We start from the raw sequence: 19,168 nt of genomic DNA on the forward strand, positions 1-19,168 counted from the left end.
GGGCCCAAACACATCACAATCTTAGAGCATTCCTCTGAGCAGAAATAGTGCTTGTGTGTTCAAATAGCTAATAATTTGGGAAATATCAATTGGTTTTTTAAACTTGGTAGCCAATCATTAAGATATGATTCAAAGCAGTGTTCTATCTAAAAACAAAACAAAACAAAACAGCCCAAAATACTGTTTTTAAAAAGTAATGAGAGAATGTCTTACCATATTTTAAAACACCAAGATATACTCATGAAAAGAGCAGTATGACACTGGTACTAGAATAGATAAGAAGACTAACGGAATAGACTGGAGAGACAGGGAACAAATCCAAGTATGTATAATAATTTAATATATACTAAATGGTATATCTTAATTCAGTAGGTAAAAGATGGGTGACTGAATTTAAAAGTGTTGGGACTAGCTGGTCATCGGTACACAAATAAATCTTATTAATTTCTTCACCACTTCTCCAAACATTATCCCAGATAAATCCAAAATCTAATGTAGAAATCAAAACTACTAGACCAAAATATGAGCAACACAATCTGAAGTAAGGCTAGCCTTTCTAAGTAAATCACCAAAAGTAAAACCATAATGTAAATGACCAATAATTTTAATTATATAAAAATACACTAAATTAAAATACAAACTGGAAAAATTATTTACATTAAATATGAAAAAGTGCTAATATGTGTGATACACAAGGAGTTCTTGTAATTCCATAAGAAACAAACACACGTCCCCATATATGAATGTAATGAGATAGTTTGTAAAATACTAATGAGTGTAGAACCACTGAAAAGATATGGAACCTAACAATAGAAAAGGCAAATAAAGAATAATATAGTTTACTTTGCCTTTCAAATCAATAAAGATGAAAAAGACTGCCAACACTTCATGTGTCAAAGACAATATGAGGAAACCAGAAATCTCAGTACTGTTCATAGGAATGTAACGTAAAGCAGCTTTTTTTTATGAAAGGCAGATTGGCAATACTTTCCAAATATAAATTGTGCAAAGTCGCTTCTCAGGAATTTACCCAAGGAAATAGCTGTACAAGTGTAAAATGATTTTATGTACAACCTATTAATTACAGCATAGTTTATTACAGCATTGCTTAAAATAGCAAAAAAAAAAAAAGAGAGAGAAAGAGAAAAAAGAAAGAAAAGAAAAGAAAAATGTCAATACCGTCAATAGGGAATTCTCAGAGCAAACTATAGTCCACAAAGTGGAACAGTATGTGACCAAACACAATAAATGACACACACCTGCCTTACTGACATGGAAAGACGTGTATTACCCGGTGAGGAGAATGAAAATATCATGAGGCATGACTGTATGATTCCCTAATATAAAACTGGGTGTGTCTGTTTGTACACATGTTTTTTACCCATGTCTGGGAGATTTGTAGAAATCATCAAAGTGTTAAGAATGATTGGGGATGGCCTTTTGGGCGGTTTTTATTTCTTCTGTGCAGGTTTCTGTACTGTGTGAGGTTTTTACACCAAGCACAAGCGCTTTTACAGAAATAACAAAACTATTTTAAAAAGCACTGTGCAAATGCCTTTCCTCATTCATTCATTAAACAGCTAGCTGTAGAGCAACTCATGGGGATAAAGGCACAGTTAGGCACCTTATAACACCTATAACACTAATTAAGAATCAATAGCTCTTGTTTCTATCAGTATTATTTATCAATAATACTATAGACATAAATGCCTAATAACAGGACCAGCCCAAAACATCCTGACTTAGACAAGTGATTATTCGGGGGAGGAATTATCTAAAGCAAGGGTTCTTGGTCATTTTTGTCCTATGAACACTTTTGGTAGCCTGGGATCCCCTTCTCAGAATAATACTTCCAAATGCATGAGTCAAAATACATAGGATTACAAAGGAAGCAAATTTTACTGAAATGTAGTTACCAAACTATTTTAATTATAAATGTATTAAGTGTAAAACAATACATTTTAAATACAGACTAAAATTAATTTTTCTAAAGGCATGGCATGGTGAAACTTGTTGCTTAATGAAACTAATAGCATTAAACTAGGAGGTTATCTTTACTAAGGTATCATACATGTCATGTTGAACATCAAATTTTTTTTATAGTTAAAAGTGATGAAAATCCTTATTCACGAATATATACTGCTGCAAATGTAATTAAAGCTTCACTTTACAAGGTAGAGGTAAGCTTCTCTCAAAAAAATACCCGAATTCTCCAAGGCTTTTAAATTCACAACCTACTGTGGAAAGTTTTTTTGTTCAAAAGTCAGTCAGTTCATCTTTGGCTAGGTCAACCTATTCAATACAATTTACATCAGAAAGAATCTGAATCTACGGTTCAAATTTGAGGTTATGAAGATAGAAGGAAATTTAGTGACTCTTTTGAAAGGGTTCTGAAGTGTTTCCAGGTGCCTGCAGGTTGCTCTCTCAAAGAAATAACAGAGCATTTTGTATTTAGGGAATACTGAAAAACAACCCAGACATGAAGAACTCAAGAGCTCAGCTGGATGAATGAACAACTACCAGGTGCAGAGTTGTCCTGATACTTGGCCAGTTACATTGCACATGTGTACACAGAAGACTGATCACACACCATGTATGTGATCAGTCTCATGATGACTGATCAGTAAAGATGAGCATAAACTGTATCTGGAGACAGCTGTAACAACTATATTACAATATGAAAACATCAACGATCTCTATTAGTAACAAAATCACCATGCCATTGATATTACCTTGGTCTGTCATCACCATTCCTAACTGAAGGAAATGTCAAAGTTCACTAATGATTAATGAAACAAGATGTAATTTTTTTCCATCCAAGTCCACAGACCCACCCTGCACCCCCCTCCAAATTCTATCCATGGACCTTTTTGGGAATGGTTCTGTGAACTCCAAATTTAGAGACCCCTTTTCGAAGGAATATACTGCTGAATCATAAATCTATACCCTTGAGCCTCTACTTCTGTGCCAACTTAAATAATAAGAAACCTGCCTACCTGGACTACTCCACTTAGAGAAGTATAACAGAATATGTTCTCAGTTTTCACTGAAGATGTATATAAGTAATGCTCACAAGAAAAAAACTTCCACATCTTCTATGAAGTAGCTTTTAAAGATATAAACTGTGATGTTATTCAATATTTCCAATATGATAGTCCATGTAATAAATTCCTCTTAAGGTCTGGTAGCAAAAAAACAGTTTGCTCCATATAATTGGAGACATTAAGAGAGCATCTCACTTTTGGGCAACAAGAAAAAGCTCGGCTTAGCTAAGTTACAGGTTTATTAATGAGGGTACAGGGAAGTGAGAATGTACAAATAAATGAAAATCAGATCAAGAAGGGTCTTGTATACTAGCTGAAGAGTTGACTCATAAAGGAAGAAATGAGGAACGATGCTGCTGCTGATACAAAGACCTGTGACAGACTAAGCACTGCCCATATGCAATAACTCCTTTAAACCCTCACAACAGCTAGTAAGATGGTACAATTATTATAGCCATTTAAAGTAAGTGAGAAAAAAGAATAATGAAAAATGGTATACAGAATGACCCAGTAACATTGAAATACACACAAAACAACTTGAAAGACGTACACACAAATATTAATCATACTCGGATAGGGAGATTATAAAAGCTACCTTATAGTTTACAATGTAAGCTGCCACAGTTTTTTTTCTGGAACAAGGTGGGGGTTGTAATTATTTTTAAATACACATGCATTATTTTAGTATAGATTTGAGAGGAATTTTTTCCTTCTGTTCTTTTACAAATTCCTGAAAAAATAATTATATTGATTTATTAGATAGTATCTGGATAACCAACCAAACCTTCTAAGAAAAAGAGTCTCAGGCTCTTAAAAGTTTGACAAACTACCTACAAGTTGCAAAATATGTTAAAGTTTCAAATACATTTCTTAGAATAATTTTGATTTTGTATATTACTTTAACAAATAAATATATCCTATGAAATTTCTGACACTGGAATTTTACACAGTCATGAACACTTCCAAGGATAACTTATCCATTGAAAAATTGTTCTTAAAATGATGGGCAAGTAAATTTTAATTTGAAAATCAAAATAGCTGTTCACCATAAAATTCTTTCAAATTTTTATATGCTTGAAAATTCTCAGAATAAAGTGTTTGAAAAAAATACGGTAAAATGCAAAAATAATAATTTTTAAAGTTACAAGATAAAAGAACATTCAACAAGTTAAATGTGGCTTCCCCCAAAACAGACACTAGTAGCTCAAGTACCAAAATGATTCATAGTCCGATTGCACTTGTTTCAATTTCAGATACGAGTGAAATTATGTGAATAACAGAACTCTCTAAATTACTTCTTCTTCTTAACAACTTCTTGTTAAAATGCAGATTCTGGGCAAGTAGCTCTGGAGTGGAGTCTGAGATCATTAATGCCATGCTGCTGGTCCACAACCACACTTGGAGTAGCAAGTCTCTTTTTACTATTTATGAGGATTCAACAAAGCCTTAAAGTTTTAAACTATATACCAACAACTACTTATTAATACAAATATCTTTACTTTCTGCTTTGAATTTCCTAATATGAAACCTCTCTGTCACGCCAAATACAACCTAGATTTCTGAGTTTTGCCATAAAGAGTTGCTATGACCTCTACAGAGTTAAGTCAAAGTATACAGTGAAAGACAGTTCTGAGTAGTAGGAGCAAGGGCATGTATATTTGGGTCATCTATCTTCTAGATAATTAAGACTCAATTATAACTGAAACGGGTAAATGTGTAACAAAACGTATGTACATTCTATTCGTAACCATCTACTCCTACACTGTTCAGAAGTATTTCAAAGCAAACCAGCACATTTGTTGCCATCTTGAGAAATTTAGTCTGAACCAGTAATATGAGAATGTCGAGCTATCTATAGAGTTCTTTAGTCCATTCCCACAATGATTGATATCCCAGCCCTTCGGTGAAAGTAACATTCTCCCCTGTTTGAGGTAAATGATCTCTTGCAGGCACACCATTTGGATACCTGGAAGAGGTAATTTATCTCAAGTGGGCAAACACTTTAATGAAAGCAAGAAGGTTGCCACCTGTCCAGTATTTATAGAGGCAATATAGAAACTGGGGTCTTTGCCCACTGCCTGGAAATATATCGTCAAAGTTTAAGAAGGCAGTAGGGGAAACTACCTTTAGCAACCATCTCAATTTCCTAGCAGTGAATTTAAGATAATACTATTGAACTTCCAGTTTCATGAAAAAGTATAAAGTAATACAGAGGTTCCACTGAGATACCAACAGATAAAAAAAGAGAGAGAAAACAGTATTTATTGGGCAATTACACATACAAGGCACTTGGCTAAGAAAGTTACACTTACTTCAAATCACCCTATGAGCTAGCAACTTCTCTTAGCCAAATTTTACAGATAAACGATACTGAGGCTGAAAAAGGAACTGATTTTCCCAATGTCGCACACATAATAAGCTGTAAAACTCATATTCAAATCTAGAGTCCTGGTTCTTAATCCATATTCCACTATGTATCCAGCATGTTTCATTTTCTCTCCTAGACAATTTTAAAATTTTATCTCCTAAATAGTATGTGTACAATTCAGAACTTATTCTAAAAAGATAAGAACCTAATTTTTAAAGAGTAACACTGATTTTTTTTTTAACCTTGGAACAACGATAATAGGAGAAGCAACAGCTACTATTTAATATATTAAAAGCTACTACTTGGTATTGGCATACATGTACAAGTTTTCCTGGAGCTAAAAAGAAAAGTGACAATGATGCTATCAGTATGTAGTCCTGACATGTAACATGATTTAAATTTTCAACAAGTTCTTCAAAAAGAAAAAGAAACAGAAAGAAAGAACAGAGAACAAACACAATTCTAAGCAATACTCTTTCAATTCAGAATTTTCAGATTTCCTAAATAGACTTTCCAAGATTTTGCCATTTCAGTTTCCCACATGGCTGAAAGAATTAAGATACTGCTCATAGTATTAGATGATTCAAGGGACAAGGAATTAATTACAAATCAAAGCTGAACTGATATTCTTGATACCTGTCTTATGATGAGAACATCCTATTGTTAATTGGTTAAATAGAATGCCCAACTGATAAATATTACCCCGACACTATAATCATTCTGTAGAAGAATATTAACAGAAATAGAGAAAAATTCTCAAAAAGTATGTTTTTTAAGAACACTATAGTTATGACAGTATATCATAAGCAAAGAACAGCATCACTTTCGAGATATTCTTGTTGAAAATGATTAAGCTAAATCTGATCATGAGGAAACATCAAACAAATCAAAATTAAAGGGTATTCTACAAATAATGGGCCTGTAATCTTTAAGGTCATGATGGCCAAGGAAAGACTGAGGAACTCTCTCACACTGAGGAAGACTAAAGAAATATGAATAAATGCACACATAATTCTAAACCAGATCCTCTTTCTAAAAAAGACATGGTTGGGACAACGAGGGGAAATTAAATGAAATCTGAATTAAACATACCGTGCTGGTTTCCTGATGTTGGTTGTTACACTCTGGTGATACAGAAGAATGCCCTTTGTTTGAAATATACATTAAAATACTAGGGAGTGATGGTGCATCACGTGAGCAACTTGCTCTCAAATCATTCAGCAAAAAGAATTCTCTGTTGTGCACTTGCAACTTTTCCCTAAGTTCGAGGTTATTTCTAAATAATTTTTAAATGAAGATATTAAACAGTATGTAGCCTATGATATCATTGATATCATTTGTTATTCTGTTAGTGGATGGATGCATGCGTGGAAGGAGGAGAGAAGGAAGGTAGAGCGGGAGACAGGGGGGTAAGGAGGAAAGAAGGAAGGGAGGAGGGGTAGGTGAATGGATAGAGAGGGAGAAAGAGGAATAAAACAATTGGAGGAACACATAAGAAAATACAAAAATGTTAACAGTAACTATCCCTACGTGATAGGAAAACAACTTTGTTTTTGTTATTGCTGTTCTCTGATTTATTTTTTCCTGAATTGACCTAAGTTTTCTGAATTGACCAGTTTTCTTTTATAACAGAGGCAGTAAAAATGCAAGTAATTAAAAAAACAAACTGATTCTTCTCTACTGCAGATGTCGATTAACTGATTCAATCCATCCACGCACTCTTCCTTCTCTCTTGCCAGTCTCCAGGTAGCCAATCTAAGGATAACCATGTAATCCAGTTTGGGCCAATGAAACAACAGAAAAAGCCTGCTGGGGAGGCTTTTTGGAAAGCTTTTGCCTTCCTAATATAAAGGGATATATTCAGCAGCAACAGGACTTCACATTTTTAACAGCTTTCTTGAGATATAGTTCACACACAACACAATTTACCCATTTAAAGTATACAAGTCAATGGTTTAATATACTCAGAATTATGCAACCATCACCACATGCAATTTTGTAAAAATTTAATCACCCTCAAAAAGAAACTCCATATCTATTAGCAGCCACTTCCCATAACACCCAACTCCCTCACAGCCTTAGGCAACCCCTTATGTACTTTCTGTCTCTAGATTTGCCTAATCTGGATATTTCAAGTAAATGGAGTCATACGACACGTGATCTTCTGTGACTAGCTTCTTTAACATAGCATAATGTTTTAAAGGTTCATCCATGTTGCAGCAAGTATCATTCCTTTCTATGGCCCAAAAATATTTTATAATTTGGATATCTGTCCATTATCCATTCATCAGTTGATGGACGTTTGGGTTTCCAGTTCTTGACTATCATGCATTATACTGCAAAGAACATTAATGCACAAGTTTTTTTTTAATGTGTATTTATTTATTTTTATTTGAGGAAATTGAACCCAGGACCTCATACATGCTAAGCATGCATTTTTACCACTGAGCTAAATCCCCTCCCCCAACCAATCCTTTTTTTTTTTTTTTTTTTTGATAGACTTTACTTCTTTAGAGCAGTTTCAGATTTACAGCAGAATTGAGCAGAAAATACAGAGTTCCTACACAGTCCTCCCCACCCACACATATATACTCCCCTACCCTCAACATCCCTCATCAGTGTGGCATATTTGGTACAATCGATGAACCAACATGGGCACATTATTATCAACCAAAGTCCATAGTTTACATTAGGGTTTATTCTTGATGTTGTACATTCTACAGGTTTGACAAGTGCATAATGACACGTAGCCACCACTATAGTATCATACAGAATAATTTCATTGCCCCTGTGCTCCATCTATTCATTCCTCCCTCTCTCACTCTCCCCAAACCCCTGGAAACCACAATCTTTTTATTGTTTCTATAGCTTTGCCTTTTCCAGAAGTCATTTGGTTGGAATCGTACAGTTTGTAGCCTTTTCAGACTGGCTTCTTTCATTTAGTAATATGTCTTTTAAGTTTCTTCTATGTCTTTCATGGCTTGATAGGTCTTTTTTTTTTTTTTACTGCACACATATTTTTTAATTTACATACATGTACTGTTCATTGTTTCTAAGAATGTTTAGAGCTTTAGCTTTTTAAACTTACATAGTTATCAAAGGAATAAAGCCAACTGCAAAATAAGAATTAATTCAAAAAGATACATACACCCAGCTATTAAAAGCAACATTATTTATAATTGCCAAGATATAGAAGCACCCTAAGTGCACATCAATAGTTGAATAGATAATGGAGATGCAGTATATATATGTGTGTGTGTGTGTATATACACACACACACACACACACTGGAATACAACCCACCCATAAAAAGAAGGATATTTTGCCCTTTGTGGCCCTTCATTTCTTTTTTTTTTTCACTTCAAAAACCAGAATTTTATAACTGGCAGAGACATTTCCATTCATCAAAAACAACAAAACAACTAGAAATATACTTAACCAAGGAGGTTACCTATACTCTGAAAACCAAAAGGACACAAAGAAATGGGAAGATTTCTTGTGCTCTTGGATTGGAAGAATCAACACTATCAAAATGGCCAAACTACCCAAAGCAATCCATAGATCCAACCCAACCCCTGTCAAAATACTCATGACATTCCTTACAGAACTAGAACAATTCCAAAATGTATAAGGAACCACAAAAGACCCCGAACAGCCAAAGCAATCTTTTGTAGCTCTCTTTTTTTCCCTCTTTCTTCTTTTTGTTCTCTTTTCTTATGGTTTGATGACTAGAGAAGGTCCTTTAACATTTGTTGTAAAGCTGGTTTGGTGGTGCTGAAATCTAGCTTTTGTTTATCTGTGAAGCTTGTGATTTCTCCATCAAGTCTGAACAAGAGCCTAGCGGGATAGAGTATTCTTGGTTGTAAGTTTCCCCCTTGCATCACTTTAAATATATCATGCCACTCCCTTCTGGCCTGTAGAATTTCTGCTAAAAAATCAGCTGATAACCTTATGGGAGTTCCCTTGTATGTTACTCGTTGCTTTTCTCTTGCTAATTTTAATATTTTCTCCTTATCCTTAATTGTTGTCAATTTGATGACTATGTGCCTTGGTGTGTTCCTCTTTGGGCTGATACTGTGTGGTACTCTCTGTGCTTCCAGGACTTGGGTTGACTATTTCCTTTCCCAAGTTGGGGAAGTTTTTGCTTATTATCTCTCCAAAAATCTTCTCAGGTCCTTTCTCTCTCTCTTCTCTTTCTGGGACCCCTATAATGTGAATATTAGGGCACTTCATGTTATCCCAGAGTTCTCTTAAACCATCCTCATTCCTTTTTTATTCTTTTTTCTTTTTTCTATTCTGAAGAAGTGATTTCCACTAATCTGTCTTCTAGCCCACTGATCTGTTCTTCTGCCTCATTTAGTCTATTCTTGGTTCCTTCTAGTGTATTGTTCATTTCAGTGATTTTATTCTTCAGCTCTGTTTAGACATTCTTTGTGTTTTCCAACTCTTTGCTAAATTCACTCTGTGCATCTATACTCCTCTTGAGTCCCCGAACATCTTGGCCATCATTACTTTAAACTCTTTCTCAGACAAATTACCTATCTCCTCATCACTTATTTCTTCTTCTGGGATTTTATCTTGTGCCTTGGCCTGGGAGATATTCCTTTGCTGCCTCATGTCGTCTATCTTTCTATGTGTTTGTGGATTCCTTCCACAGGTTTTGGGACTATTGTTTTCTTATTTCTAGTATCTGCCCCTGGTGGATGAAGCAGGTTTCCTGTCAGGAGGAGCCAGAGCCTGCCCACTGCTGGGTGAAGCTTGGTCCTGGACCTCTGGTGGGTAGGGCTGTGTCTAGAGGCCTTTGTGGCTTAGGAAGTCTGATGATGGGTGGGGCTATGTTCCCACCCTGTATATTTTTGGCCTGAGACTTCCCTACAGGCTGTGGGTGGGCTAGGTCTTGGTGCTAATGATCCAATCAGGACGTCAGCCTCCAGGAAAGCTCATAGATTAACACTCCCAGAATGTCCGCCACCAGCTTTTATGTCCCCTAAGTGAGCCACAATTGTCCCCCACGTCCCCAGGAGACCCTCCAAATCCAGCAGGCAGGTCTGGCCCAGGTTCCTACGAAATCACTGCCTCTGCCCTTGGACCTGGTGCACGTGAGTTTCCGTGTTCGCTTCTCAAGTGAATGGTGTCTCCGTTTCCCTCAGTCCCGTGGGGCTCCCAAAGCCAAGCTCCTCTGGCCTTCAAAACCCAATGCCCTGACCGGAGCTGGGAAGCCTGACATGGTGCTGTGGGAGGGCCTCTGCGACTTAACAAATCTTCAGCCTGTGGGTTGCCCACCCGGGGGGTATTGGGCCCAATTATATCGCGAGCACGCCCCTCCTACCGTCCTGCTGTGGTTCCTTCTTTATGTTTTCAGTTGCAGAAGATCTTTTTTGCTAGGTTCCAGTTTTTTTCAATGGTTGTTTAGAATTTAGTTGTGGTTTCATTGTAGTCGTGAGGAGAGGCAAGCTCGTGGTCCTACCACTCTGCCATGTTGACTGGAACTCCCATGTACAAGTTTTTGTATGCATGTATGTTTCCATTTCTCTTGGATACGTACAAAGGAGGGGAATTGCTGTCTCATATGATAATTCTATTTCTAATACTTTGGGGAACTGCCAGACTTTTCCAAAGCAGCTGTATCATTTTTCATTCTCACTAGCAATGTGCCTCACATTTTGTCCTTCCCAACTCCTTCCTGCACAAATACAATCCTGATGCCTGAAAGTAGAGTAGCCACTTCAAAACTAGGAGGCACAAACATGAAGCCGCTAAGGATGGCTAGGCAGAAAGACACAGTCTGAGTTTCTACCTACCTCCAAACTTCCTATCATTTAGGAGGAAAAAACCTTATATAATTAACCTACTTTAAGTGGGGATCTTCTATTAGTCATAAAGGAAGCAAACTGTGATGCCCCCAAACATACAATGCATTATATTCAGAGGAAGAAATTTCTTCTTGATTTTTATATGTATACTATTTTATAACAAAACTGTTTTAAAAAGTCAGAACTATGTATGATGTGTAAATCATCTTGAAATTTTAAGATAAACTGGTGTATTTTGATTTATTCTAAATTTTTATCAAACCTCTTCATTATTATTTAGTTAATACAATAATTCTTAATAATGATCAATATTTGAACTAGGAAAAGTAAGTAAAGTAGTAAACAAAGACATTCTAAGCACTTTACAAATTAACTCATTTAGTTCTCCAAACAACTCTGAGATAGGTAATACTTACAATTCCCATTTTACAAATAAACTGGGGTAGAAAAAGTTTAACTTGCCCATGTCACAGAACCAGTATTCAAAGTCAGGCAGAATATCTGCTTAACCATATGTTGCTTCATTCAGTCACCTACGTTGCCTCCACAGTACAGCACTTCCGCAATTTTAAAACAGAAAATAACTAGTAGTCTAAAGTGTATACAGGAAAACATGTATGTAATCACATTTATTAATGCTATATGCTACTTTCATGGTGAGATGGGTGGTAAGGGTTAGGGTTAGAGTTTTTTTTAACAGCCACTATATAGCAGGTACTGTACAAAATGTTGAACAAACATTATCTCATTAAATCCTCATAACAACCAGAAAGGTGATAGATACTATCTTCACTTCTAGGTAAACAGTGTGAGGCCCAGTAAAGTTAAGTAACTTGCCCAATTTCACACAACTAATAACTAGCAATGTTGGATACAAAATCAAATCTGCCTTGTTCAAAGTGAATGCTCTTTCTACTATATAATAATGAATACCTATTGAGGTTTTCCATACACTTAAATTATAGACTCCACATGACTATATAAGCTGTTATGCTTTACATTTATTACCCTTACTATTATCTGTTGAGAATCACTCATATACTTTGAAAATATTTTCCCATCTTCTTTGCTAAAATATCCAAAATTTCTACTACTAGGATAGACTTAAAATAAAAACACATTACCTGGAAAAGACAATATATTAACTCTTCATCATGTTTTGAAAAAATTATTCGATAAGCCCAGCTTAGCCAAGTCATTACTGCAGAAAGTCCACACGGATCATTTTTGTACTAGTTCAGTAATAATTATCTATCTGCCTGAACCACATCCTTTCCAATACTCTTCAGGACTTTGATACATCAATTATTTTCCCCTTGTAAGCAACAACCATTTTCTCTTCTCTTAAGTAGTGTTCCTCATCCAACAACATTTAAAGCCTTCCCTACAATCAAGTCGTTCTGAACTTGTTTCCTCAAGCTAGAGGCACGACAGGTTCTAACATCAACAGCAGCTTTGTTCCTGGAGGTAGGCAAGCACTCAAAAACACCACTCTTGGTCTCTCTACTATTTGACAGGTCTTATCTACATGTATTTTCACCTGAATAAGGTCCTGAATAAGAATTTTGTCAGTATTTTAACTTAAAAATATTACAAGGAGCTACCTTTAGAAAATGTGCTCAGGAGAAATCGCCTCCTACTTCTATAAATCTTCCACAATCTGACTCCATGCCAATGACCTACCCTTTCCTTTATTATTTCTCAATATGGTTATAATAGAAAAAACATTTTATCTAGATGCCAGACCTGATACACATGGATTTACATTCTCGCCTCTTTAATGTCCCTTCTTCCCATTCTATGCTTATTCTCATGTCTGCATCTCTGCTTAAGCTATGCCCCGCACCTGAATGCCAACTCTCCTCTCTTACTTACTATCATTCTAGGCCAAACTAGATCACCAGTTCCTCCCTGAAGCCTTCCCAGTACTCACAAACCCACATTAGCTGCACCTTCTATGGATTAAAATCTGTTCTTCCTCATCCAATCCTTGATTTCATTCTGCCTAAAGCTGTTCATGAGTTGTCGCTCTTACTCTCACAACCATTGTGTATGTTTTTCAGAGGGCCAGATCAAGTCACATTTTTATCTCCTAAAGTATACAGCACAGTGATAATGGAAAAATGTATTAAATAAGGTAATAATATAAACAAGATTACAGCTTAAGAAACCAATCTACTTTTAGGTCTACATACCTAGAAAGTATATGACTAACACAAATCATCTGCTTACTAAACCAAATGCAAAAACTTACTAAGTTCTGTCAAGAATGTAAAGTTTTGCTTTGAAGTTACAAAACCAACATTCTTAAAATACATTTACTTAGACTTTTGTTTCAGACTCCAAATCCAGTATGTTGGCATTTTGCCAATACACTAAAGCTGCATATTCCTTACCAACATCAATGGCCACAATCTAAAAACAATCTTTGAATCATAAGTTTCATACTACAAGAGCCTAGGTTAAGATATATATTTATTTAGCAGAATTGTCGAAAGAATTACATCTCAACTTATCATTTCATTAATACTTAGAATAGTTCATTATGCAGGCAGGTATTAACAAGTCCATTATATTTTTTACTATTAATGTGTCTGAAATGACCATAATTAGTCCAACGACATAGCTTAACCAGTAGGTAACTGTATGTTATTCTTTTAGCATAGAGAAATTAGTTTTCATTGTACCTTTCGCAGAAACATGTCACACAATTATGAGTCATGAAAAAAATAAATGAATTTTAGACCTTTGGAAATTATCGATTATAGGTGGTTTCATACCTACTATTCAAATTAACTCTATTTAAAATTAAACAGAAAAAATAAAAACACATCACCACTGAGAGAGAAAATTTTTCTACTGATCCAGTTATTACTTAAATTTCTAAAGTTTATAGCCAGAAACAGAAGACTGAAACATTTGAAAGAACATGGCCAGTATTACCTAATAAAAAAGCTAATGATGAGCTTTCTATAGGAAAATCAGATCACAAAGGAAAATAAAAAGGTGGATATATTCACCAAGAAATGTCATTTAATTTCCCCATAAATGAAGACAAAATTATCCATCAAAATTTACATTAATACACTACATTACTAAATGTAGATTTAGCAATCTCTCTATACCTGAATAAAAGAAAGATAAGAACAAATACATTTTCTTCCCTGAAGGTTTATTAGAATTTATACCATAAACCATTTCTGGACATTTGCTTTTTAAATGTATTTTGTAAGGATATAAAAGAGGGAACCATACCTGTTTTACTAATAGCTTCCTGTAACTCAGCCATAGAACTGATTATTGCAGCGAGAAGGTCAGAACTGGTGAGCCAGCTGAGAGCTTGCAAACAACGTAACTGCTCTTTTTGATATTCTGCAAAAATAGAAAAAATCCATTATGTGATGCTACAAAAATTAATTAAAATCCATATTTAAAATTCACAGCAATATTTAGCTATTTAAGAAGTAGATCAAAACTTACACGCAGAACTTCACCTAGTGTGAAAGTCTACAAGAAATATTAGATTTTATTGACTTTAATTAATTAATGTATATAGCTAATGGTTAACTGATAACAAATAGAGAGAAAAGGTAATCTTTGGCTCTACTCATATTACTTGTTTGCTTTTTAAAGTTAAAAATTGAAATTATTGTTTCCTCAGAATAGTCAAGCGTTTAAAAAAGTGTTAGCTGGAAAATTTACATTTGTCTCATTTTCATTCAATTCTTCAATAGATTTTTAACTCTGATCATTTTATACTAATTCAAAGAAAGCAAAAATAAATTATACTGCTAATTAATTTTAAATAGGGTAGAGTTTCTGGATTGACTTACTAGAAAAACCACTTGTATAAGCTCTTCAATTTACTGTGAAAAGAGCATTCAAATATAATAAAGCTAGATGAAGTTGAAATTATACGTATTTGCTACCTTTATATTTTAATGTTTACAACAAAAAAAATCAAAACCTAATTTATACATAGATAACACATTTATTCATACACACAAACATATCTACACATATAAGGGACTATGCTACATGATTTGACATGTGAAATGAATTTTTAAAGTTTCTGCATAATGGCCAAACGTATTCACTTTTATGTCACTTACAGTCAACTTAGATTTTAAGAAACACAATTTATCTTACTTGGAAATTTATGCTTGTCTTTGGGCTCTCCCGTACATACTAACATGCCTATGCCTTCTTTGAAACTCTCCATCCAGGTAAAAAGAGAGGCACATGATTGGCCCAATGTCTTGAATCTGTTTGCTGCCAAAATTGCAATAACACCTTTCCGGAACACACGTATCAATCCTTTGAAGGGTTTTTTCTTCATCTTGGCTTCCTCTTGCTTCTTTTCCTCTACAGTTGACAAAGCCTGGGCTAGAGTTCTAACTTCCAATTTGAACAACTCAAAGGTGTTGACCTGCTCCTGGAGGAAGTCTCTCTGTGTAGATAAGGCACATGATCGGCTATAGAGAGGATATAAGGCACCAGACATCAATGCACAGGCCGCCAACAAGGATGTTTGTTCCCTTTTAGTCTGTGATAACAAGTTTTTGAAGTGTGAATTTTCAAGAACCAACTGCTCATGTGACTTCTCCATATGGTTCAATTTTTCCATATTTTTTTCAGCAATTTCTTGAAATTTCTATAAGAGAAGTCAAATAATATGTTTGATCATGAAACAAATAGGCATTTATTACCTCCTCTTTAACAAAAGAAAACAAATTTCTGCCAACAACTATTTCTTTTTCTTCAAAAGATCTGTGTTCTAAAATATCCAAAAATATGTATATAATAGACTACAGTAAGCCAAACACCTTAGATTTAAATGTGCATGGTGATTTTAAATCTTCTTATATAGAAACTTTACACAGAGTATATAAATTTTAAAATACTTCAGAAATTCCCTGTGTACTTATGCATAAATATACAAGTTTATTAGAAAATGAAAATTTCTCTTCTTCCATTCCTCAGTAACTTTTATTTCCTACTTTTCAACAGAACTCACACCACCAACAGAGGCTTTCCTACATATAAAAAGGCTTACTTTAACTTTTTGTCAAAAGAGCAAACGGGTTAAATAAATAACACAACACGTAGCACCCGACTGTCTGACATAATTAGATGATAAGAGACTGATTATCAGAGCATACTCTTGTACTTTGGTTTCTTTCTTCTTCCCCAAGATAGAAGGCTGTACAAAGTACAGCTCCAGCACTGAGAGGATATACTAAGAGTGAGTGGGGCCTCAGCAGCTGTCTGGTCCTTTTCTCCTCATTAAAGTGCTTATAATCCAAAAGTTAATTTGCAACACAAAGAAATTTTAACTGCAGGCAACTGATTTTAATCACTAGCAAATAAACCAACTCTCTATGAAATTTTATGCCTAATCATTAAGGAATTGCTGAAATAAGAGTAAATTTTCGAATATAACATATTCCAATTTCTTTTACTGACTCATTTATCATTCAATAAACATTTATTGATTACTCACTAAATTCCATGTGCTAGGAAAACAGACAGGTAAATCAATTATTGTGGTATAATGCTATGATGGAGCTATGCTAGGTTGCCAGAGGTACACAAAAGGGCATTTTTGACATTGACAGTTTTTGGAGGAAGATGGTAAAGGACAAGTGGTAATAGACGTATAATAGAAAGAACAACAACAACAACAAAAACCTCAACTCCACCATCAAGCAGGCTAGCCAATAGCTATCCTTATAGTAATTTAATCTAACCTTTTACAATGCATGGTGATTTAACAGCTTTAGTTGGATCTTTACTCAACCAAATAAGCTGCCCTGACTTGGTCATGGACTTCTTTCTTTTTAAAACAAGCCAAGGGATTTCCATTTGAATTAGGGGGTCAGTCAGAGACAAAGAAAAATCATGCTCTGTACATGTATGATAAAGTGAAGTGCTGTCTTCATTATGAGACAATCCTTTTGAGGGCATTAAAGAAAATATTTCTCTTTGTATTATTGGTTCAGACCACACTCCATCTGAAATTTAATGTTGGTCTTTGGGACAGGTTTATGGTGAGCATGTATCTGATTCAAGAGTTACCCACAAATAACTAAAAGAATCAAATGCATTTCTAAAGTTTACATTGGCAGGAAGACCTCAAAGGTGATCAGACTTAGAAAAAAATCACACAAACTCCTGAATACTCTGCAAGATTTGGATGTCAAAACCTACCACGAACAGTGTTGACAGGCAGTGGCCAAAAGGATTCAAACTTGTCAAAATATCTGGCTGAAGAAAGTAACCCCTGGACTAAAACCAGTTCTGAGGCTAGAGGATGACGTTCCCAAAGGTGCACAGCAAGTGGAAGTGGGCACTCAGAGGTATAGTCTTGAGTACAAAAGAGTAAAGGAAGTATACAAGGGGCCACTCTCTGATGATTCAACTTCTTGAATGCTTTCTCTTGGACCAGGTTGGGGGTAGGGGTAGATTTTGGATTTAGACATGGTTTTAAATGTTTCTCTACTGTACTTTAATTCCCTTTATTTTCTCCAACTCTGATCCAGCCATACCTGTAGTGATACTGTGAGAAATAAAGAAATGGGGAAATAAGGGAATTGTAGCTTACCCCTAACTACATCCCCACTGATGGCCAAGTTCTGTCAACAGTACTCTATCAATAGGACTGTATTCCATATAAAGACCACGAATAAAGGAAGGATGTCCCACTGGGAGCAGCTGAAAGAAGCAAGAAACTCTGAGAGCACTAGCCAAGTGGATGGCTTGGAAGCAGAAGTGCAACAACCATTAAGAAAAGGGAAACTGACATGAGTTGCAGCTAGAAAAAGCAGGAAGACTAGCATATGGCCAAGTAGGAGTCAGAAAACAGAAACCTGTTCTAAGGAAGTACAAATACTTGAAAAGGAAAATGATGGAAATTTGAGAAGTATGTAGATAATAAATGATTAAGCTAAAGAATTTAAACTTTACCCAGAAAGGTATGAGAAACCATAAAATCCTGGGACAGTCGCTAAGCTTTAGAAAAGTGGATGGGAGAATTGGCAACATTAATAAAGACTCCCTGGGGTAGCAGTAGGGTTGCAGGGAGTAGAAGGAGCAAATGGAAATTACAATGTTTAATTCCATATTTTCTCCAAAATCAATCCCACCAATTCATTTGAGGGAAAAAAAGGGAAATTACAGAAAGTCTAGGATAAAACAGACACACTGGTCATAGCTAAGTAGTGGAAATAAAATAAACTTAATCGAGATCTAGGTGGATGCCTATTTATGTTTTTACAGATCTCAAAGTCTAAGGCAGAAGTAGATTTTCAACAAAAATTACTTTTTTTGATTAAAAAAAACCTGTAAAAAGATATATTTGCTAATGGTATTTTAAATGTTTCCCAAAAATTCAGTCATTGGTCAAAATCAAATGGACTGTGGAAACAGATATAAAAGTAAAGTAAATCTATTGCAAGAAAAATATTTAATTTTAGTGCATGATAAATCTCAAATTTCTCTACTGTATATGGCTGGTCTATTTCCACAGAGCCTTAGGTTTAAGTTAAAGCATTTTAGAGAGGCAGCCAGAAACAGATAGTCCTGAGATGAAGATAACAGAGTAATTAAAACATGGCTAGAAATGGATAAAAATCAAGAATATATTACCAAAAATCCTCTACGTCTTTCTATATAGAGAAAAACAGGAACACACTGTAATTTTTAGAAAAGAGAACTGAGATTCTGGACTTAACAAAGCCAATTTTCATTTTAGGCTACCTAGCAGAAGCAGTAGTGATGTAACAAAGCAATTTTTAAAGATCCTCACATCATTTTATGGTCCCCAAATTTTGATTTGTGCTGATTAATTACTACCACTATGAATGATTTCAAGAGACTTGTCATATATATTTGTATTGTAAAAAAGAGGTGCTATTCATGAATTGCTATAAGAATAAATAAAA

The 19,168-nt window shown here is 35.0% G+C and overlaps 1 protein-coding gene across 1 annotated transcript in view; it reads right to left on the bottom strand.

Moving 5' to 3' along the window:
- Positions 1–19,168, bottom strand: part of CCDC171 (coiled-coil domain containing 171) — a 319,953-nt gene that overhangs the window by 178,749 nt on the left and 122,036 nt on the right. Inside the window, exons 17-18 of the mRNA XM_031449678.2 lie at positions 15,375–15,879; positions 14,481–14,597 (exon numbers count right to left, since the gene is read on the bottom strand). Coding sequence (XP_031305538.2) covers positions 14,481–14,597; positions 15,375–15,879 — 622 coding nt within the window. The remainder of the gene's footprint in view (positions 1–14,480; positions 14,598–15,374; positions 15,880–19,168) is intronic.

Source organism: Camelus dromedarius, chromosome 10, assembly GCF_036321535.1.
Source record: "Camelus dromedarius isolate mCamDro1 chromosome 10, mCamDro1.pat, whole genome shotgun sequence".
Lineage (NCBI taxonomy): Eukaryota > Metazoa > Chordata > Mammalia > Artiodactyla > Camelidae > Camelus > Camelus dromedarius.